Consider the following 22,633-nt stretch of genomic DNA (forward strand, 5'->3'; position numbering starts at 1 on the left):
CCATTTAATCAACAATTAAGGGGGAAAATAACTTAAAGTTAATTTATCAACGTCATTAATTATCACGAGTATAATAAACTTATTTACTGATTGTGAAATCATTGCTTCAATTGCTTTGGTAATTAACCTCTTAGTACATTTAAAATCAGTTGATTTTTTGTTAATTATCACATGTCATTTATGTGAATGAGTTGTATTAATATTAATTGATAATTTAGTTATGGATAGATAATTGTAACAATCAACTCATTCGAGTCCAAACCCTTCAGCATTTGAAATTGCGATGACCAGTTTTTCCCGAAGTAAATGTTTATCCTTATAACGAGGTAAAACCAATTGATTAAAACAAGTATGACTAGTTGGAAGCCTAATTAAGAAAGTTAATCAGATAAAATTCAAAATTAGTATCTTTGATAATAACTTTCCAATCGATTGAAACAATTTATTGATTATTAATCAATGATAGAATAATATAATCATTAGTCCTTCGTTAGTTATTAATAAAAACAACGATTTGATAATCAATCAAAAGTTTCATTATAATTTATTCAAGTCTTCAAATCGATTGGGCTCATTTTTGATTAACTGATCAGTTAATTGTGCACTTATTTGATTAATTAACTTACATGTCAGTGTTATAATCAGTGGCTGATATTTTGAAAATCATTTCGCTCATACCACCGACTGGAACGCGATCGCTTCCGGTCACAAATCGCAAAAATTGACGCTGAAGCTCAATACTAAATGATTTAATAATTGACCAAAATTCCCTGAAAAAAATTAAAACACTCAACTGATTATCGTGCGAACTGCAGAGATGAATAAGTTAATCATCATACTTAATTATTGGCTCTTCTTCATGAAGACCATCATAAATTGTGACCTTTCTCAGCTCCTCCATATCGATGGTCGGTGAACCACAGACTAAAACTTCAACTTCTTCAGGTCGAAGTAACTATTTAATCGTATCAAATATCAGATCGAATTTGAACTAAATTCTGAATCGTCTACTTACGATTATTGTATTGGATGTACAAACGCTGTGAAAGCCAAGATAAAACGCTTCGAACGGTTGATAAATCGCTCTATTCAAAATCAAATCCATGTACAATTGAACGTATTCTAATCAACGATCAACAAATTAAGTAACTTGATTAGTCCCATGAAAGCATTTGGGTATCAACAATTTACCTTCTCGATTACGATTAGTAACTGAAATATCTTCACCTCCTGGTTTAAGTACATGCGTTTGAATTTGACCAAACTCCTCAACTGAGACCTAAAAGATACCAGAATTAAATTCAAATTAGTTAAATCGAAAATAAATCAATTAGAACTACGAACTCACCTGAAAGGTCATGCAAAAATCTTCTTCAACATTACCTTCATAAGCCAATAGTTCTTTCAATCCCACAGCAACATCCTTTTAAATAAGTGAATTAGAAGCACAATTAGTTGATGTTGATAGTCAATTGTGACAATTAACTCACCGGCATCACTTCCGAAAAGTGGTCGAGTGTAAATTTACAAACTCCAACCTGATTCTTACCGACATCTTTGGGTGCAACTGAGGTGATAATAATTTCTTATAACAGGCTTGGGGAAAATTTAAATCCAAAATAATACTATTGTAAACACCTAATCCCATCAACTATTGATTACAAGAAAAGTTTTAATTGGTAAATCAATAACTGGACAGAACTGATTACAGAATTGACTGTCCACTCACCACACCTATTAGATTGTACTCTTTAAGATTACCATTTTGAGCTGTACTAAACCAATAGCATCGAGCTTTACTGTGGTAAACAAACATTCCTATGGTCAATTAAAGACTGATTACTAAATTGTTATTCGATTGATTGTTGTTTTCTCAAGTTAATTACCATAATCTTCAGAGAAAATTTGTCTGATTAAAAGTAGAAACCATTCCTTGGTCAATCCTCCCATGTCCAGACCTGGTTCTCCAACGAAGGTAACTTTTAATTTCTTTTTCAAATCATTCTGTTTTCTAGCAATCTAATAGATGTAAAGTATTTTGTTAATTGTTAGCAATTAGTTGATAATGAAGGGAAAAGATTAATAGAAACCATTTACCTCATAAAGTGAATCGGATACTAAATTTGCTCTTCTTATGTTTAGATTGAGGAAAAAAACATCCATATCTGGAGCTTGTTGGTAAATCGCTCGATTTATTAAACTTTTCTGTTAATTGTTGATTCAAATTTAATTTTAATTTTTTAAAATTCTAAATAAACAATCAAAATCAACTTACTCTTGCATTTATTATCATTTGTTGCTCTGAGTCTCTTTGTAAGATTGTTTTCTTGGCAACGATACTTAAAATGAATGGATATTGACAATAAGAGAACCTGAGTGTAATAATAGACAGTTAATTGCTCCTTAATTGTTCAAATAAAAATATTCATTGCATACTTATTATGTTTAGACGGATTTTGCCAACGATTAAATTCACCCATGAGATTAATATGATCAAGAGCACTATTATAAAACTCAGTGTACGGAATCAAGTTTGGCGTTACTTTGTTATTAGCAGAGTCTACAATTTATGATATTCGGAGATTCAATTAGTTGATTTAATTGACTGAAAATTGGTAAACTCACTAATTAAATCTAAAAATCTAGTAGCACTTGGGATCCACCAACGGCATTTGCCTGACGGCGGAAGCCCTTGGCCATTACTCGGTGGAAACTCTCGGATTGTTATAAACTGTAAGACACGTTTGACCAATTTCCTAATTCTTTCTGGTTCTGATCTAATGATGGATGAAACAATTAACCTTTAATTTAGTTACTTCACTTAACTAACCTTGAAAACCAATGGATGAGCAATTGATGATCTCCACCTTGAAGGTTAACAGTTTTCTTAATCAGATGAGCAAAAACTGGATATGAAAATTGATACGAAAATGTTGGAAGCTTAAAGGAAGGAGAAACCAATTAATTAGTTAACTGTGAATTCGACGATTAATTCAAATTACCTGAACAATAATGTAAATTGCTCTGGTTTCATCTTTAGGTTTCAACCTGAATGAAAAAAAAAGGTAATCAATCAATTGGACATTTAAATTTATTTATTAAAGTGAATAAAATTGATCAATAATGAAATCTATTGATTAAATTGTTGAATGTCAACTAAACAATCAATTTTCAGTTTTATTCAAGTTAATCATTGTTTTCTAATCAATAGTTTTTTTAAATCTTCAACATTAAAAGTAACAATCATTAATCAATTAGGAATAATTAAAAACCAATTTACAATTTTTCACTAATTCATTGATTAATTATTATCATGATAATTTCCATTGATAACCTTCAATTTCAATAAACCTTAGAAATTAATTTGCTTATTGTTGTGAATTGATTCAAATTGTTAAATTGTGATGTAATTTTGGTAAGTGTTGATTTAAATTGTGAACAGTTTGTTTTTGTCAAGGTTAATTTAGTTACTTAAATTAATCGATTGTTTAATTTATGGGATTTGAATTTTGATCCTTACCTGTGAAAGTTTGTAAGTGAAGAGACAATTCCTTTGAGAACCGATTTAACAATGAACGAAGGCTTTAGAATGATAGTTTGTGTTAATTGTTATCACACTGATTGTTAGTCTGATAGTTAATTAACTCACCAGTTGATCTAATTCATCAAACATCGAGTAAACCAAATTCATCTGTAATTCTGGATCATGTAACTTAACTTGTTCGTCTGAATTTGATTTCTTGAACAAAGCGTTGATCTCAATGAATGATGAGAAGGTTATTTTGTAAAGATCATGTAATTTATTGTAATCTCCTTCTTCATGAGCTTCATGAACCATTGATCTAACAATTAATAGTTAATCATCACAAGAAATCAAAAGAAAATTTTGTAAATTATCTTGATTTGATTGAAAATTTACCTAAATTGGTCGAGATCAAGGTAACGTTTGGGATAATCAGTCTCCAGAATCATTGATGAATAATTTTTGCTTAGATCCGGTGAATCTGAATTGTTGATTGACTTATTTGCTGATGATGTTGTTGATCCATGAGATCGCGTTAAATGATTAAAAGTTAATTGTTCATATGTAGGTGATTCTGATGAAAGAAATGAAGATGATGATATTCGTCTTCTTCTTCGATTGATATTATCGTGAGAACCATCGACAATTGTTGCTCTTCCAATGGGCGGTAAATGAAGATAAATATTGGAATCAGAATCAACCGGAGATCGAACCAATAAAGATGCGAGATACGAATGAATTAAACCGATCGAATCGGTTAGAAAAGGTCCAAATCCAGTGAAACGAAATAAGCTTGGTCTCTAACACGAACAATCAATAAATGAACACAATTAAGAGACAATCAAACACCAGGATGACTAACTTACCAATCTTGGTAATCTTAGATTATCTTCACTGTCGAAACTATCATCTAATTGATGTAATCCTCTTGATCTTAAATTGTAATCATCTTCGGCCGCTTCGTTATAAAAAGTACCACAAAAAGGACACATAGAACGAGGTCTTTCCGATTCTAAACTAATTCGACAAGAGCGGCAGACTAATGTTCTTGTCGGTGCTAAAGTTTCAGTTGACGATGGGGTTGAATTGGTCGATTGGGGAACAAGATGATCATGATGATCATTAGAAATTAAATGATGATGATCCATCGCAATTACTTGATCACTCACAATTAGATTAAGATAATTTGTCAAACAGTCTCTTCTGTCCTTTTCCTTTGACCATTTGATATTCACTAATCTCTTGTTTGCCTTAATTATTTTTAACTTTTCTACCTGTATGGTTGTCATAATAATAGATTGTCGTTAGTAACCAATGTTGATTGTTGCCCAATCGATTGATTTTACATGAAGGTTTCTCTCACTTTTACATCTTTCATTTGATTTTCTCTCAATCTAATTGCTATCATCTACATTTATTATTAATTGATTAGATCGATGATTATTTACATGACCATTAAACAGAGTGACAGTTAATTGGATGTATTAGATTTGAGTCGATATCAAGATGTCGACAGAAAATGATTATCGGTAAATCATTATTATGGATTTAACTTAATTAATGGTCTTTAATTTTGATGAGGTCAAAATATTGATTAGTGAATTTACAGTGGATGATTTGATAAGTGACGATGAGTGGCAATATTTGATTGTAGTTTCATATCATTTTCGTTTTAATTGTTGATTTTCAGATTGATTTTAGTTTCTTGCTCTGTGTTTCTTGTCTCTCCTTTTTCCGTTCCAAATATACATTCTGATTGTTGTAAGAGTTTTTCCAAAGCCATCCAATGTTAGTTAATTGTTTCCTTTCGACAATATATTCCTCGACGAATTTAACATTTTGTAAAAGAGCAGTGGTCAGTTTATGACTCGCTTCGAACAGGCAAACTTCACCTTTATACATCGATAGTTCAAAACATGCAATGGAAAATGGTTGCTCGATGAAACATAAAAATCCACCGCAATTATTGAGCGCTGACCCAAGTATATTGGCCTCGACTTTGGTCTTGATCAAGTTCACTAAGCTCTTAGTAGTTTTATCATAAGTGTAGGTAATGAATGTTGGTGAATTGAAAAAAGTAACAATAACCACGGTTCCGATTACATCGACTGTGGTTATGTGTATTTCCATTGGTGCTATTTTATCGTCCTTTTGATTTAGTTCCAAATCATCTTTGAAATTATGACAGCTCAGTTCTTTTCCTTTAATATATTCCCAAACTCTTAGTGTTCCATCGCCGCTTCCAGAGACGAGAGTTTGGTCATCAATAAATCCGAGGCATGAAACAAATTCTGTGTGACCCAAACAATATGATTCAATGTTATAAGAATTTGGGAAGTTAGAAATTCGAATCTTCTCATCACGGTCACATGTAGCTAGGAATCTAGATCCAGGGCTGAATTTAACGTCCAAAATTATTGCGTTATGTCCAAGAAGAAATTTCCCTTTGTTTTCCGAATGGTCAATAAAAGCATTAATCTCGTAACCATAAATCCAACCAGAACGATCGGAGACAATAAATTTATCCTCTTTCTCATTGAAAATAATATGATCACATTTTCTTTCAACCTTAATGGCTCCCATAACTTTCCAAGAATCAACTTCGTATACAATTAACTGTTTATGATCATCACATAAAACTAAAAACTTCTCAGAAGGAGATAATCCACCTGAGACAACATGTCTTTTCTCATTTGCAAAACAAGTCACATTTCCATCTGATTTGGCAGTATTAGAATTTGATTCGGCACCATTTTCACCAATATTATCGACATTGTCATCATCAGAGCTTTCCTCAGCATCGGCACCACGAGAAATTGAACCAGGAGGACCATTTGAATTATTAACTATCGGCGGAAGACTTAGTAACACCGGAGAATCACAATTTCCATCAAGATTATATTTTGTTACTGTCAGAGGTTTATGGGTAATGGATATCACAGATTGGCTACCAATAAGAAGAACCATCTTTGAATTGTTCCAATTAAACTAAAAATCGATTAATGAATGGAAAACAATGAAAAGCTAAAATTAAAAACAATTAAAAATCAAAATGTGAACCAATGAGTTACTATGAGTAACAAAATCGCCAGAACCAAACAATCTAAGTGCTGTCATCTGGTGGTGAGAGAGAAATCAAATCAATTCGATCATATTTTTTAATTATTGTCTTTAACTAACAATTTGATTTCAGGAAAAGTTGATCAAGAGATGAGAAATTTTCATTTTAATCATTGAATTGACAATTCATAATTGTCAATTATTAAATTTAATGAAATGAAGATAAAAATAGTTAACAAATAGTTCGAAGTAACTGCCATCTAGTGGATTCTTTTTCATTCTTTCATAGGATGAGTTGGTTTCTTGTTTTTAGCAGAAAATTTTGTTTACTTTTGTTGTTATTAAATTGGTGTTGATAATTTGCTGAGAATGACAGCTAATCGTTGGGAAGGTAATTATTTAAATTGTGTTGTTTTAATTAAATTCTAATTGTGTGTTTAATGAATTTTCTTTTCTTCTAGAGCTTCGGCGAGAGGCCAGACTTTTAGAGAACGATATTGATTCAAAGCTTTTAGCTTTCTCTAAATTTGCCTCAAGAGATTCAACCAGTTCCTCTAGTGAATCTGTTCCACTTCTTGAAGATACAAACGATGTATTCGAAAGGATTACCAGTGAAATTGAAAGATTATTGAAAAAATTAACCGACATCAATAACAATATGTCCGAATATACCAAACAGGTTCAGAATTCAAGTGCAATTTACACTGTGCAACGTCACCGGGAAATTTTGAATGACTATTCCAATGAATTTAGAAAAACAAGAAGCAACATGATGGATGTTATCCAAAGGGAACAATTGTTGTCCGGTAATAAGAGAAACACTGATTATCCTTCCCTATCTTCCACTAATAAGATAACCGACCTTTACCTGAAGGAACAAGAGCATATTAGAAAGTAAGTGTGACAATCAAATACGACGCATCATTTGATTACTCATTTTTAATTTAATCCTTTTCTATTTCCTCACAGTTCAGAAATAATGATTGAAGAGCAGATTAATATTGCTTCAAGGACCAGAGAGAATCTAATCAACCAGAGGACTACATTCAAAGCTTTCCAAACACAAATGACAACCTTAGCCAGTAAGTTTAATCCAATAGTTCAACTCAACGATAATTAACCGTTTCATTCAATATTACAGATCGATTCCCTTTAATCAATAGTTTAATTCACCGGATAAACATCCGAAAAAGGAAAGATACGATAATCATCAGTGGTGTAATTGCTGTTTGCACTTTTTTCCTGATCATTTTCATCTTCTAATTTAATCTGTAACGTGTTTTGACTTTGCCGTGATCCCAAATCAAGTCGAAGTGATAATCTTTCAAGTCTAATTGCATCGGATCTAATTCAATACTGGTACTTGTCACCAACAAGGTTATCCAATTAATCAACTAAATTGAGATTTTCCTTGTGAAATCATGAAGATTGTCACTCTTATTAACTATTCTAATCAACCAAAGACATGGAAAATAAATTAACCGAAAAGATTTAATCATCTTGGTATCATTTGGACACTATTTCTAACGTTGTGATTTGAAAAACGATTGCAAAAGAAACTATTAAGAAAAAGTCAAAATCGTCACCGGATAATAATCAAAGTTTAATTTTTTTAACGTATCAAGAAAACACAGAAAAAAACAGAATTAATGTTTATTCAATTTGTATCACTGGATCGATGATAATTACTCGATTTGTAGTAATTAATGTTGTATGATTTGCTTTCTCCCCAAAGACCTGAAGAATTGCACTTATTTATATCATACAAAAATAATAAAATCCAAAAGAATCATTTTTAATTAATAACAATTAGTCTCCTATTACGATCACAGAACAGATTTAATTGTTATCGCTCTGATTTTCCTTATTCCATCATGTTCACTTGCAATTAAATCCATTCCAATGGTTGGTAAATTATTACAATCACCCGGCTTTGGTTTAATTGGATTCTCAACTGGATCAGATGGTTTGGAAGCATCAATTTTGTTAATTGATTGATTTAATTTCTCAATATTGGTTTCAACTGTTTTATTTGGTTTAATTGCAAAGGGACCATCTCGATAACTTGACATTTTAATATGATTAAAAATTACTTGTGCTCGTTTCCGAGCATTTAATTGTAGAGCTGATTTACTTTGATTAGTTGATGTTGGTGGACTTGTTGATTGGGAAACTGTTGATGAACATGGTAAATAATCAACGATTGTTTTATTATTATTCACTTGGGCCATTCTCCTAAATTAATATCACATTTAACTCGATGGATTTTAAATTATCTGGTCAGTTGAAGGTCACTAATTACAAGTTAATTATGATCACAATTGAAGTGATGGCTCATTGAAAACCATGAGGATAATGAAAACAATCAACTTGTTGTCTTGTAAGTTACTTGTTGACTACCAAACACTAATCAAGATTAGATTGAAGTAAGAACAAAAAATTAGATTACTTAATAGAGAAAAGGATTAATTGTAAGTGGATAAATTATTTTCTTTAACTAATCAATTGTGATTTTTTCTCTTCATTCTTGCTCTTTGATACTACAAGTCACCTTTTTTCTCAATCAAAATAATCAGTTAATTAACGAAGCAAAAAGAGAAACAATTTTAAACACGTTAACCTCGTCGTTTGTGACTGATTAATGTTCTGATAATTGTTGGATTGCTGAAAAAAATTCTATTAGTTTAACTGTTGAATTAAATTGCTATTAGTTAAAATAGGTAGATTATCTGATTGAAAATTCGATTGCAATCAAAACACATTCAACGATTCGGTTCAATTACTATTTTTGTTGACTTTTTGTTTCGTTCGAAAATTTTGATTGATAAAATTATCGTAAATGTCATAATTAGCATTTATCATTTCAAGATTTAAGAATTAATTGCTTGTTTATATTAATCCATAAGTTTTAAGAAAATTTAGAAAATTTTTCTCTTTATATTTATCAAGAATCTAACAATTAGAACTCGTCTTTGTACAATTATGAATTTACATGAATCGTTAATAAGTTAATCTAAATTGTTTCTCTTTTCTGTCTAATGTTTCCTCTTTGTATTCAGGTAGTTTTCGTTGAGGATCCGGTTGTTTTTCACCAATTAAGTAACCATCATCGCCGATTTCATCGATTGTGGTTTTACCTGCCTCGTAACAAGGCGTCCCTTTGATTTTAGGTCCTCGCATATTGACAGCAAATGGTAACAATGATGGTTGACGGACATAAATTCCTCTCCCTTCTGGCGTGAAAGCTTTAAGGACCAGATCAGTTGATTCGTCAGCGGTAACTGATATCCAGCCTGCAGAAGAAAGGACAACATCAGCACAACTTTCTCTCCACCCGATTCCAGTTAAATCGATTTCTTTTGGAATAAGAATTGGCCATTTGCTTAACCTTTCAGTTCCACCAATCGGTACCCCGAGCATTTCAGATCCAAGGAAAGTATTGTAAAACTGGTTGGCTTGTTCGGTGAAAGTTACATGAATGGGTAAATAATGAGAAGCAAAAACTGTCAACAAGATATTTTGACGAGCGTGAACCACATCAAGACGACCCAGTCCTCCGATAAAAAGCGATTGGAAAGGCCAAAGAGAAAATGTCCTCGGAACAATTGTTTCTCTAGGAATTGTCTTAATCAGTTCTTCGGTTGTTAAAAGAGTTAACAATTGCTCTTTGTAAACTGCACCCGGAGTATCATAGAAAAATCGATAATTTTTGTAGGCAAAATCGGCAGCATCGAATGCTTTGGGTGAAACATGTTTCGTAGCCATCGGATGGCCACTTTCAACGGAAAATGGTAAATTCTCATGGAAAGAAGTATCAACACGATCATTCAATATGGCTAATCGAGGATTCTTAGTTTGACGATATAATGTAAGTCGCATATCCTTTTCTTTCTGTCTCAATTTTTCATGTCTTTTTAATCTGACACGTCTCAGTCTTAATAACCAACCACGAAGTTGATTAATAGGAAATCGCAGCAGATTAAGAGTCGTTCCAGGCCACAGACTAGTAGTTGCACGTTGAATTAAATCGTTTTTCCGATTTGCACATAAATCTGATTGTAATAATGCATTGAACAAGGTTGATTTTCCAACATTAGTACAACCAACTAAATATATGTCTCTGGTTCCATTGTCATCATTTAGTAATTTAGTGATTAACCTTTCGACACCATATCCTGTTTTGGCGCTGATTAAACAAGTATATCGGATATTTATGCCCTCTTCGGCTCCATGAGCATTTCTAACCGCCTGTTTCAGCGCTTTTTCAATTCTTTCCAAGTAACCAACACCATCCTTAGGGAGTAGATCTACTTTATTGCCGACAATATAGATTTTTCTATTTTTACCAATCAATTTGATAATATTTGGCCATATGGATCCAGGAAAATCTGTCATATCAACCATGATAATAACGATCCCTGTCTTTTGCTGAATCTCAGTGATAATTGCAGGATATAAATTAGTAGGTACGTTGACGTCAATTGAAACATTGTAACTGTGCAAATAGTCACATCTCTGGCAAACACGTTTCTTCAACTCAGATGGCTTTAATTGCTTGTAAACTTCACTAGGAATATAACCTGGAAGAGCTTGATCAGTACAATGCAGATAAGCACCACAACCTCCGCACGGAATTGTACTTGGTTTGACCCTTGGATCCGGTGAACCATAATTACGACGCCATAACTCTGCTCCCCAGCCTTTTATTTCTTCCTCATAGTCAATTGGTTTGATATTTTGTAAATTATGAGCTAAATTTTGAACAAAATTATGATGTTTTAAAAAATTCTCATAATCCTTATCAACCAAACCAGAAGGAAATGTTTTTGGCTTAGCCAATTTCTCAGCAGTTTCTTGATCAGATTGTTTAAGTTCATCAAGCAATTCAAACGGAAATTGTATCGCCTTGTTATCATATGTATCTGTAAAAAATACAAGTTGATGATAATTAATTGTATCAGATGTTTACACTTCATATTAGTTAATTACCTTGACTTGTTTCAATTGTGGTGTCAGTTGACTTCTCTTGAGTCATTTTATCACAGAGAGGTTTGAATTTTGTATCAATTAACGATTCATTTGACTTTAAATAATTTGCCAATGAGGCCGGTATTTTATCTGAAAACGATATTTGCTTTTTGGCCACTTCTTCTGCCCATTGTTGTAAAGCTTTTTGCAATTTAAGAGTCCAGTATCTTGGCCGAGCTCCATCACCGAACCCAGTTAAACTCAATGGTAATGGAACATATTTGGCCGCTTTATCATCTTCGAATCTTCGTCTCCAGCCAGTCCAATCAATTAATTTCTGTTCATCTTGTTTCTTCCATTCTTCCAATTGATCCTTTTCTTAGCGACAATTAAAGCCTCTTCAATTGCATGTTTCTCCTCTAACTTTCTTAATCTCTCTTGGGCAACACGAACAGATCGTACTCCACGTCTAGAACACCTTAAATATGATAAATTGTCAACACAATTAACAGTCAAATGGTTAATTTTCAACATTCTTTAGTTATTGAATTACAACCGTTAGAAAAAAACATGGTTTCAACAGCTGATCACAAGACATCACATGGTTTCATTGATTGAAAGCAAATGTAACATTTTCAAGGTAAACTCATCAATCCAAATCAATATCAACACTTGATTAAAATTCCGGTGAAGATAAAATATTCAATTGTCCTGTTACTTGATGACAGGTCAATTTGGTTCCAATTGCAATTCACCTCAACACGATTTGAGAGACCAAATTAATTCACAATTAGATCGCCATCTGTTGATTAACCAGAATCACGTTTCTCTTTGGGTCTTTCACTAAACACAAAAGATGAACCAGAAATTTAACTGGTGATGGAAAATCAGCTGTTAGAATGAAAAACCGAAACCGAGGTAGATATTTATCTTCTTCTTCATTATCTGGATACTTTTCTTTGGATAATCACAGGAAAACAAGTACCACAAAAGGTGGAGTAAATATTTAATTCTCTGCTCATGACTATCTCTTTCTTTCTTTCTTTCTCTTCTTTCATTTCACTTTTCTCAGGTTCTTTCTTTAGGTTTGTTACGACAAAAGAAGGAGTAGTTTCAATGGTTCCCCAGACTCAAAGGGAAAAGTAACACCAAAAGATACACCCAATGAATGGCCGCCATTTACAAATGTCGTATTAAATCACCATAAACAGACAATTAACTCACAAGCCAATGGTACAACTGGTCAACAATCAAACCAAAATGAATCTTTTAAAAAAACAATAAATATGGAGATTACAAATTCTTAAATAATTGTTACATAATCAATCACTCATAAGACTCAAATGACACAATGAATTCTCTCTTCTACTTAATCACATAGAGATCAACAAATTTTGCAATTTCCTTAAATGTCAATCTGAAAAAAAGAAATCAAAGTCAAAACAATTGGATCAAATTTAAATGTCAATTGATTAGAAAAAAATTAATTCTTTTCTTAATTGTTCTTAGACAAGTGTCTCCATCTGATGGAACTCATCAGGAAAGTTGTTCTTTATTCCGGTCGCTTAGCAACGAGATAAACTCAAAGATTTTCTTTTTAAATTGTAATTTAAATTAATTTAAATTCGCTTGTTATTGTGGATTAGTTGTTTGTTAGATTGTACTCATTGTTGATTAAATTATTTCCATATTTTATCAATGATTTAATTTTATTCGACTTTTGTTTAGATTGAACGTAAAGTGATTACAACGGAACTGGAAAAAGTATTCGGATCCTTTTCCTATTGAAAACCGGGTATGAATCGGATTTAACTCGGATATAAATCGGTCTCTATTGTTGTCTGCTGATAGTTGTTAATGTTGACTGATGGTGATTTTTAGTTGTGTTACGAATTGGTTTGAGTAAAGCTTGGTCACAATGGTGAGTAAAAATTTCTCTTTGTTAAACATTTTCCTATTCATTTTAATTGTTTTCTTTTAATTAACCTAAAAAACAAGAGAAAAAAGGAGAGAAAGAGAGAGAGTGTGATTGTATGAATGAGAGAGAGAGAAAGAGAGAAAAGATTTTTAAATCTCTTTTTCCATCTTTTTGTACTTCTACTCTTACTTATTTTTTTTTTGCTTCTTGATTTTCTTTTTTTACTCTCAGGGTTTGACCAATTCTCCACCGTTGGATGAAATGTTCCCCAAAATTATCAATTCACTTGAAAACGAAAAAGATTGGGAACAGTTAAGTGGTGTACTCAACAAATTGCCATATTTCCTCACAACTGAAGCCTTAATTCACAATTCAAGTTCAGAACATATTAACAAATTAACCCAAACTCTTTGTTCCATGGTAAGAATTTCCTTTCTAATTTATTCTTTGCAAATTGTTCAGCTCAGCTGTCATCACCATTGAAAGATCTGTGTATGTGTCCATTGACTCATCAATAGAAAAATAATTCTCTCTGTAAACCTGTCATCTATCTGAATTAGATTTGTTTTGTGGTTTCATTTGCTTGACTAATCAATCCATGAATTGATCAATCAACCTACAAATATTCATTACCTCATCATTCCTTTTCTTAATTTTCTTTCTTTCTTCAATTTTTCCCTTCACCTATCGCAGGTTGAAAAACATGTTACTTTTGAGCGACTTTCCAACACCCCTGAACGGATGAATAATGCTCTATTCCAAAGTTTCATATACCCAATACTTTCAAATCTTGTTGCATATCACAAGCTAATTGAACCAGCTTCACAGGTAAAGTCTCTTGGAAGAATATTGATTAACTCATTTTCCTCTTTCATTTCTGAAAACTCATCTAACTTTACATATTCTATTCTCTTTTCCTCTTGGTGAAACTGTCAACTTTTAATAACATGGAAAAATCTATACAGAGTTTACTGGTTAGAACTCTTTATTTAGGATTACCTAATCGTCAAGCTACTTGCCAGTGTATTAATGCGCTGTCTTTGTGTGTTGTCGAAATGCAAGATACTATGATCAAACATCTACCACAAGTCCTCCTTAGCCTCTCTAAGATTTCGTCTACAGTAGCAATTGCAATACCTTTTCTTGAGTTTCTTTCTTGTAAGTAAATCAATTTCTATTATTTTCAATATAATAGGTAACCTGAAACCATCATGCTAATTGTTACTCTGCTCTCCTTCTCCTTCTCCTTCTCTCTGTCTTTTCTTACAGATGTAACTCTCCACTCTCGCCTTTACAAGGATTTTGTATCTGACCAGTACTTGAACATCTTTGCTGTTGTCCTTCCTTTCACCAACCCATCAAAGTAAGAATGACAAATATCAAAATTAGACATTTTCGACTTACCTTTTCTTTTGTCTTTCTAAAGGTTTTCAGACTATATTGTAGCGATGGCCTTTAGAGTTATGTCTATGTGGTTCTTGAAGTGTCGTTTATCATATCGTAAAGTTATCATTAAATACATAATAAAAGTAAGAAATCGGCATAAATTCAGAATACGCAAACTTTTTCGAGTTACCAAATTTTGTTTAACTCACTTTCTATCTTGATAGGGACTGCAAGTGAACGTTATATCATCTATTGCGGAAACTGCAGAAATTCGTAAAAGAAGTGGAAGTTTCAATTCAGATGTTGCAGTGAAAAGGTAAATATATTATTTCTATTTAAACAATTGATCAAGTTAACTTTTTTCCCATTATCCATTTCGTTTTTACAGCAATGAGTCTCAATCCAATACGAATGCACAGAATGTGAGCTCTTCTACCTCTTCTCTGTTGCATTCCAATGAAAAATTTCACACGGAATTGGTGGAATCTCATATGGATCTCTTGTCTCGATACACCCAAGGATTGTGTTCAACATTGCCAGAGCCGATTGGTTCGGATATGCTTCTCGATAGATCTATTAGTTCAACTTGGCTTATGGGTCAAAGGCTGATCACTATCACCACGAGTGGTTGTCGAGCTAGAACATTCGTTGATGGTTATTGTGAACGATGTTTTAGATTTTGTAAACTAGGAACGGGCTCTGATTTTTCTAATGACGAAGTATTCAACCCTATCAGAAATTCTTCGACGTTAAATGAGCCGAGAAGTTTTAATCAAACTCTTGATTACAGTGGAGTATTGACAACTAATTCAACAATAAATCACTCCAGTGAAAATGAGAGGAACATAAATACTTCAAGAAGGAGACATCAATCTGCGATCACTCCTAATTTAACCAGTACCAGTAAACCAACTGCCCGTGCATTGGACGATTCTCACCTTAACTCTAACAGTTCATATGCTGTAAATGATGATTACGAAGAATCAAGTACCTGCTCGTGTTGGTGTGAAGGTTGGGCTGAAGTTTTGATCCGAAGACCAAGTGGAACAACTTGTTGGAAAATGAAGATCCAAAATAGACTAAATATACCTTGTTATCCTTGCAGCCCATTTGACAGTTTAACAAATGATTTAACACCTATATATCCTTCAAAACCAGTTAAAATTGATTTCAATGATGCTGAGATTGATTCAAGTGTAGTGCGTGGTGAAGACGCTCTGGCTTCTGATACACCAGAATCATCTCCGCCCGTTTTTAGGCGAGCAAGTTCCAGCCCTGACATGGAGAGAGGAGAAGTGATTGGTCAAAACTCGAAAAATACTTCAGCCTCAGGATCACCTGCAGCAGCGAAAGAAGTGATATCGGATAACGGTGATCTTAATATTCTGTGTGAGGAAGAAAGTGATGAAAATAACATGGCTAAATTGTCTCGTGCATCGTCCCTTGGAAAAGCGGATTCTAAAACCTCACCCTTTTCCCGTGCATCTTCATTTAGTTGGAAATCACCTTCAAGATTTAGCACAAAAAAAGCCTCAGAAGCCTCAACTCTCAGTCCAGGTCCTGACTCAGCTGGTAAAGAAGTTTTTTTCAATTCAGATATTAAATCAGATTTGGATCCTGAGACTTTGATTGAAGGCAAAAATTACTCTAGCCAAACAATTATTTCTCCATTAAAAGCCACCATAAGTTCAAATTTGCCTTCAAATCCCCGGACTCCCCCTAAAACTCCAGCTAAATTAGAGGATATCAATGAATCTAAGACGGAAAACTTTAGTCATGTGCCAAGGGGTAGACTGGCTACTATTTCGGTGATGAGTCCAGCTTTAGTCCGTTCAAATGCAACTACCTCAGTAAAACGAAGCTCCTCAAATCAACGTATTACTGAAGTTTCTAATCCTCGAAATGACGGGATTAAGCCAAGTTTTATTTTCTTGCAATTCTTTTATAATTCTTCAATAAGTGATGAAAACAGTAAAGGTGAGAAGCCTTTGATGCTTCCAAAAAGTGACATCATTCGAAATGCTCTTAACAATTTGGATCGTATTTTACCTCATGAGATACACAAAATAGGAGTTATTTATATTGGAACGGACCAGCACAAAGACTTGAATAAAATACTTTCCAATCGTTTTGGATCTTTCCGTTATATCAAATTTATCCGTGGTTTAGGTAACATAATTAAACTCCAAGACATTGACACTTCCAAATGTTATATTGGTGGATTGGCACAAGGTGGACAAGACGGAACCTTCGCAATCAATTGGCAAGACAATTTAACTCAAGTAGTTTTCCACGTTTCCACCTTCATGCCCAATAAAGAGAATGATCCTGAACGGGCTTCTAAAATCGCTCATATTGGAAATGATTGTATCTGCATCATTTACAATAACAGCGGCCAAGATTTGGCTGTTAACGATGTTAGGGTACGTAGAGCTTTAATTTCATCAATTCAATATTGTAATTAACGTTTTCTCTTCTTTGTCTTTTTTACAGATAAGTAAATTTGTGGTTGCAGCTATTGTAATACGACCATTAGAATATGAGAGTAATCTGGTGATGATTCAATTATTTGATGAAGGTAAGAATCATCAATCACTCACCTGTTTAAAATAGACAATGTTTTTAACTATCGATCGTCAAGAGAACCCTTTTTGCTAATTTCTTTTTATTGACTATTTATTTTCAGGCTTAAAAGATATAATTGGTCCTCGAGAATCAGTCGTACTATCTGACACCGCTCTGCCCAATTATATTCGCCAGCTTAGTATGAATCTTAACGTAAGTTGAATACAATTTATTTCGTGCTTTTGTTTTTATCTTTCTCTTCTTTAAATTTGAATTTAATTCATTTCTCTTGTCATCTTTCAGATCGCATCTTTGATTTATCATAGCAAAAGATCCATAAGCACTGGTTCTCTTTACGCATCTAATTGTGTTGAAAGGCTTCGACAAATTGAAAGGATTAAACAAAAGACGTTAGAGCATATTAGAAGTGCTGAACTTCAGAGCCAGAAACAATTTTCTTCATTCTCACCAAATAGCAGGTCAACAATATCAAATTCGGATCTTGAAGACATCTATTCGAATCCACCCGATTGTGATAAATTTCCAGACGATTTCACCACTTATATCTAGTATTGAAAGGAAAAGGATGAAATAAATCAACAAAGAAAAAAAGGAAAAAAAGCTGATGACCAACAGAATTTTGTTGAAAAAAAACGATAAGAGAAACGAAAATGAGAAAATTAATGTTTGATAAAATATTGGACAAAATGCTCTCATCGTGAAAATGAATTTATAAATCTACAAACACAAAATTACTTTAGATAAATCAGTTTTGATTAATTTATTAATGCTGATGAAAAAAAGTAGAACTGAATTTAATACAATATATAAAACAAACGATATTAAACCCAAGCTTAACAAAAAAAACTTGCTTTAATTATCTATCATTGAAGATAGATTATCAATGGTGAATTAATTTGGTCATGATAATCAAGTTGGTCGTTAATGATAATTATGAGTCCAAAACTCCGCAAAGACCACAAATCACAATGTAAAACAAAAAATTAATCCAATTAATTATTGAAATCAAGTCTAATTGAAGATGCCAATGATAATATTGGTAAAAAAGTGAAGAAGATGAGTTATTAATGATTGATTTAATTGATTATTCACTCAATTTAGATGAAATTTCAACCAAAGAGAAGATGAAACTTCCTCTTTTATCTTGAGTCGATTCTTTTGATTGATAGATTCTTCTTAATCTTCGCGTTTGTCTTGGATGGTTTTCTTCACACTTAGCGACCGTCTTGAGTCGACCACAGGCCAAATCGCGAACATCATCCAATGCAAGATCGAAAAAATTTGAGAAATAGTCGCTAATTTTGATGTTACTCGTTGAACAAGTTTCGTCGATCGATGAGAAAACACACTCGTCGAAAAAGTTGAAAGCGCAACAGGTCAAAGGTAAAATGTTGGAAGAGTTGGCAACCCGAGAAACAGAATCTAACATTCTCTCGCCCCGATAGAAACACGAATGGAATGATTTAATCGAATCATCGGTTAGACAGCGATTAACTTCAATCGTTCCTGAAACAATTAAAAAAGAAGAAACAATTAACAATTAGCAAACAAATCGCAAGCAAACATAACCAGCAACCAGCCAGCTCTCCAAACTGAATCGAAACCACTTCATTTCTTTTGGTTTTCAACCAATAGGCTAATTGTTGTTCAATCTGATTAATCATACAGATGATTAGCTTGGAGGAATATTGAATCAAGTTAATTGTACTCACGATCTTGATTTTCAGGGAACACATTGATTGGATTGCATTTGTAATTCCAACAACGGCGAGTTGCAATATCTGAGAAGACAATCCTTTGGTACATGATTCTTTGTACTTTTTCAACGATTTAATTGCTCTTTGTGGTAATCTATTGAAGTTTAATTGAGAGAATAGGAAGAAAGTTAATTCCAATTAATCATAATTGTAATTACCATTTTCTTTAATCACCATAATTACATAACAAACCAGTTTAGAGTTATAATGAGAAACTATCAAAGGGTTTTCTTAATCACCTTGAAAGTTACAATATATTATCAAGACTGACAAGGTCAAACAATTGTTTAAATTGCGTCACAACAATTAAGTTTAATCATATGTTTATGTCTATGTAAATACGATTAGTTGAGATGTGATTAATTAAACATCTGATTGTCAGTTGTTTGTATCTATCTATTTGATTACAGAATCCAGTGATTTAGATTCACTAATCGTTCTGATTGTGATTTTATGATTAATTTGATTGCTGTTAATTTTTACCTTGAAAATTAACCTAAATCAAAGTATTGCAATTAATTATGATTTAAACTTTTCTTGGTGTGATAATCAGTTTAATCACCAATTTTCACTCAATTTCAATCAATCAACAGTAAGTTAATCGCCCTGAGCTAATTGTCGTTAATTGCATTTAAAAAGTTTCCCTCTGATTGATAATCACTGAGTCTATGTAACAATTAACAGTGTAGCAAACTTCAAATCAGTTGATTGTTACCATTTTTATGAAACAAATTAAGTTTCATAACATTTTGATTACTTACGAATACATTTAATCACAATTTAATCGATCATCTTAAATTATAAAACATTAATTTAATTCCCCTTGAACTACAATTAACAAAACAAGATCTTTTTGATGGAAACTAAAAAATCAAACTGTTTACAATTAATCATTTATACTTTTACCATCGACTATTATTTTCTTGATTCAAACCATGTTATAATTAACTGACAATTAACTAGTAGTAATCACTGAAATACCTGACGATCAGGTTTGTAATCATTTAAATGACTCTGGTAATCAAATTTCCGGAAACATAACTAATCAAATTGATGATTATTAGTTTGTTGACTTAATCAAATCAATTTTCCATATATTAATTGTGAGCTAAGGCTTATTGATGATACGATACTAATTTTTGTATCAAATTAAAGATACGTTCTTATGTAATCAGGAAAATCGATGGACAATTAAGTCAACAATTAAATTGTTACTTACCGGCAATGCTCAGTTAATTCTGGTTTAGCCACAGGGATTTTAACTTGTTCGTCGATGAAGAAAAATGTCCGAAAACTCCGGTCAACTCTTCTGGCGATCGCTTTACATTGATCTTGAGCTTCTAAACAATTGAAAACAAACGAATCAACAATTAAACAGTTATAAGTGATTTACTGGTAAACAATTAACTGGACAATCTAAAAATTAGATGAAAAAGTCAAACCTGATGGTGAGAAAACGAATGGTAAAAGTATGAAGATCACTTTTAGTTGCATTTTGAACACTAATTAGATGTCGATAATTAAAATTGAATAAATTAAGCGATTGATATATTGAGTTAATTAAGATTATTCTTGAGCATTAAACGAAGGTGAAAGGTGATGAGATGATATTAAGTTAATTGTTGACGAGCTTATGGTTTATCTTAAGGGGCGACTTGAAAACTTCTAAGGCGAACTTGAATCTCTCAATGTTTTATACTCATTCTTAATCAGTCTCTCTCATCTTCTCTCTCTCTCTCTCTCTCTCTCTGTTATCATCTCATCATCATCACTATCATCATCCTCTTAGTTTCATCTCTTTCTTTCTGTTCCAAGCCCGAAACTCCTTAGACTTTATCACCTGGAGGAGATGATATGTTTTCGCTCTCATATTATCAAGTTTTTTTCTTTTTCTTCATCCCAATCATTAGATTCATCATATCATGCAAACGTATTATTATTAACTGAGTTTTCAGAATCTTCATAATTTTTCTCAGAATTCTGATCAAGAATAAATTACCCTAAGGCAAAATAAATAAACCACAGGCTCTCAAGGATTCTCCATAATTAACTCAAATAATTAACTCTATTAATAAGATACACATATCATTAACTGGTCATCATTTAATTATCATTTAAATGAAACAAAATTGTTCAACTTTTTAACAAATTAACCAGAAATCAACTGATCTAATCAACAGAACCATGAGAAAACCACATAATGGCATGATAATGGTCAACAGATTCAGTTTAGTGACAACAATCAGCTGATTGCTCAGATGATATTATAAAAAAATTAACTTAATTGTTCTCAATAAAAAATCTTAACCGATTTGTGATGAAAGTTTGACCGTTAATTTCGCGGAAAAAACCCCGAAATCAACGGTAAAGGTTTTTTTCTGTTCTAAGGCAAATATTATTTCCACTTCGGTTATCAAATGGAGTTTAGGTCTAAACTAACTGATAATGGACATTGTAGATCAAGTTTAACTATTTTAGGAAAAATTTGAGAAAGAATCAAATTAAGAAATTAAGTTTGAGTGATTAATTTAAATCCATTATCAGGATTTGCGATCAATTTAATCTAATCCAGTTTAAGGTGTCAATGGGAAAATTTTCAATTCTAAATGAAAAAATATAAAGAGTTTCAAACAAGTTCTAATGTTTTGTTTCTGTATTTCATTTATTTACATCTTTAAGTAATTTAATCGCAATCAATTAAACTATCAACTCACAATTAACTTTCTAGTAAAATAGTCACTTGATTAGTTGATTAATTAGATGCTTCTGATGATCAAGTCAATAACTTTAACTAAGTTAACGTCCCATTCAACCCAATACTTGTTACACTGATTTCGTAACGTATTATTAGTTTAACTATAAATAGATTCACCTTTAATTTAAATCATTGATTTGTTAATTGTTGCAATTTATTAATCATTTTCTTTATCATTATTTGTTGTTTATTTTAGTTTTTTATCAATGGTCAGTTGAATTTGTATCTTGATCTAAAGTAAGTGTTTGTCTAGAGACTGATAAGATTTGATTGTTGTAAATCTGATCGACAATTTTTCCTCTAAATGATTAACTAATTACAATAATAGAGCGACAATCAGAATTGATTGTTGTTAAATGATTTCTGTTTATTAACAACTTAAAAAAGTAACATTTAAAATGGACAGTCTTAATTTGGTTACAGGAAATGTATCACCATTAATAAATTATCAACTTGATTAACTTAATCACTGTCAACTAAATTTAGCAATCAACAAATCAGTGATTATTTTGTTGATGTTCAAAATGAGATAACCAACAATTAATTACTGTTTTAATTGTGATTATTACATTTTCATCAAGATTATATATCAAACATGAGACAAAATAATACATAATTTTGATTAAGAAATTTTCTAGTAATCAACTAATTATTACCTAGACAATTAGTAATTTAAGAAA

General features: G+C 32.1%; 6 protein-coding genes across 6 annotated transcripts; 2 read left to right on the top strand and 4 right to left on the bottom strand.

The window, feature by feature from the left end:
* Positions 1-120: 120 nt before the first annotated feature.
* LOC128385772 (probable E3 ubiquitin-protein ligase HECTD2) lies at positions 121-4,934 on the bottom strand. The gene is given in 20 exon segments (XM_053344685.1): positions 121-367; positions 627-770; positions 840-955; positions 1,016-1,122; positions 1,192-1,279; positions 1,349-1,423; positions 1,491-1,570; positions 1,573-1,651; positions 1,730-1,818; positions 1,887-2,019; positions 2,098-2,205; positions 2,276-2,372; positions 2,437-2,560; positions 2,626-2,777; positions 2,831-2,940; positions 3,003-3,048; positions 3,521-3,582; positions 3,650-3,842; positions 3,920-4,323; positions 4,390-4,934. Coding segments are annotated over 20 exon segments (2,751 nt in total). The 5' UTR covers positions 4,813-4,934; the 3' UTR covers positions 121-246.
* A 136-nt stretch (positions 4,935-5,070) lies between these two features.
* Positions 5,071-6,591, bottom strand: LOC128385775 (tRNA (guanine-N(7)-)-methyltransferase non-catalytic subunit WDR4-like). Its single transcript, XM_053344688.1, has one exon. The coding sequence runs from the start codon at positions 6,488-6,490 to the stop codon at positions 5,210-5,212; it is 1,281 nt and encodes a 426-aa protein (XP_053200663.1). The 5' UTR covers positions 6,491-6,591; the 3' UTR covers positions 5,071-5,209.
* A 235-nt stretch (positions 6,592-6,826) lies between these two features.
* Positions 6,827-8,392, top strand: LOC128385777 (Golgi SNAP receptor complex member 1-like). The gene is made up of 4 exons (XM_053344689.1): positions 6,827-6,974; positions 7,045-7,477; positions 7,553-7,665; positions 7,725-8,392. Exons 1-4 carry the CDS (start codon positions 6,953-6,955, stop codon positions 7,844-7,846), a joined length of 690 nt encoding a protein of 229 aa, XP_053200664.1. The 5' UTR covers positions 6,827-6,952; the 3' UTR covers positions 7,847-8,392.
* LOC128385773 (nitric oxide-associated protein 1-like) lies at positions 8,166-13,043 on the bottom strand. The gene is given in 3 exon segments (XM_053344686.1): positions 8,166-11,505; positions 11,573-11,923; positions 11,926-13,043. Coding segments are annotated over 3 exon segments (2,433 nt in total). The 5' UTR covers positions 12,086-13,043; the 3' UTR covers positions 8,166-9,583.
* Positions 13,044-13,244: 201 nt separating this feature from the next.
* On the top strand, positions 13,245-18,272 carry LOC128385771 (tuberin-like). Its single transcript, XM_053344684.1, has 11 exons — positions 13,245-13,472; positions 13,701-13,889; positions 14,163-14,297; positions 14,435-14,627; positions 14,739-14,832; positions 14,896-14,998; positions 15,080-15,171; positions 15,244-17,278; positions 17,349-17,433; positions 17,542-17,633; positions 17,724-18,272. Exons 1-11 carry the CDS (start codon positions 13,470-13,472, stop codon positions 17,988-17,990), a joined length of 3,288 nt encoding a protein of 1,095 aa, XP_053200659.1. The 5' UTR covers positions 13,245-13,469; the 3' UTR covers positions 17,991-18,272.
* On the bottom strand, positions 18,173-20,881 carry LOC128385778 (uncharacterized). The gene is made up of 4 exons (XM_053344690.1): positions 20,641-20,881; positions 20,418-20,538; positions 19,150-19,292; positions 18,173-18,947 (listed from the first exon to the last, which is right to left on the bottom strand). Exons 1-4 carry the CDS (start codon positions 20,690-20,692, stop codon positions 18,526-18,528), a joined length of 738 nt encoding a protein of 245 aa, XP_053200665.1. The 5' UTR covers positions 20,693-20,881; the 3' UTR covers positions 18,173-18,525.
* Positions 20,882-22,633: the final 1,752 nt, after the last annotated feature.

Source organism: Panonychus citri, unplaced genomic scaffold, assembly GCF_014898815.1.
Source record: "Panonychus citri isolate SS breed McGregor unplaced genomic scaffold, ASM1489881v1 Contig00050, whole genome shotgun sequence".
Lineage (NCBI taxonomy): Eukaryota > Metazoa > Arthropoda > Arachnida > Trombidiformes > Tetranychidae > Panonychus > Panonychus citri.

Coding starts and splice junctions, on each gene's coding strand:
- LOC128385775 (XM_053344688.1), bottom strand. CDS start 6,490: ATGGTTCTTCTTATTGGTAGCCAATCTGTGATATCCATTACCCATAAA.
- LOC128385777 (XM_053344689.1), top strand. CDS start 6,953: ATGACAGCTAATCGTTGGGAAG. Junction 6,975..7,044: donor GACAGCTAATCGTTGGGAAG/GTAATTATTTAA, acceptor CTTTTCTTCTAG/AGCTTCGGCGAGAGGCCAGA. Junction 7,478..7,552: donor GAACAAGAGCATATTAGAAA/GTAAGTGTGACA, acceptor ATTTCCTCACAG/TTCAGAAATAATGATTGAAG.
- LOC128385771 (XM_053344684.1), top strand. Junction 14,298..14,434: donor TAATTGAACCAGCTTCACAG/GTAAAGTCTCTT, acceptor AAATCTATACAG/AGTTTACTGGTTAGAACTCT. Junction 14,833..14,895: donor CCTTTCACCAACCCATCAAA/GTAAGAATGACA, acceptor GTCTTTCTAAAG/GTTTTCAGACTATATTGTAG.
- LOC128385778 (XM_053344690.1), bottom strand. CDS start 20,692: ATGCAACTAAAAGTGATCTTCATACTTTTACCATTCGTTTTCTCACCA. Junction 20,539..20,640: donor ATTCGTTTTCTCACCATCAG/GTTTGACTTTTT, acceptor TCAATTGTTTAG/AAGCTCAAGATCAATGTAAA. Junction 19,293..20,417: donor GAATTAACTGAGCATTGCCG/GTAAGTAACAAT, acceptor AAACTTCAATAG/ATTACCACAAAGAGCAATTA.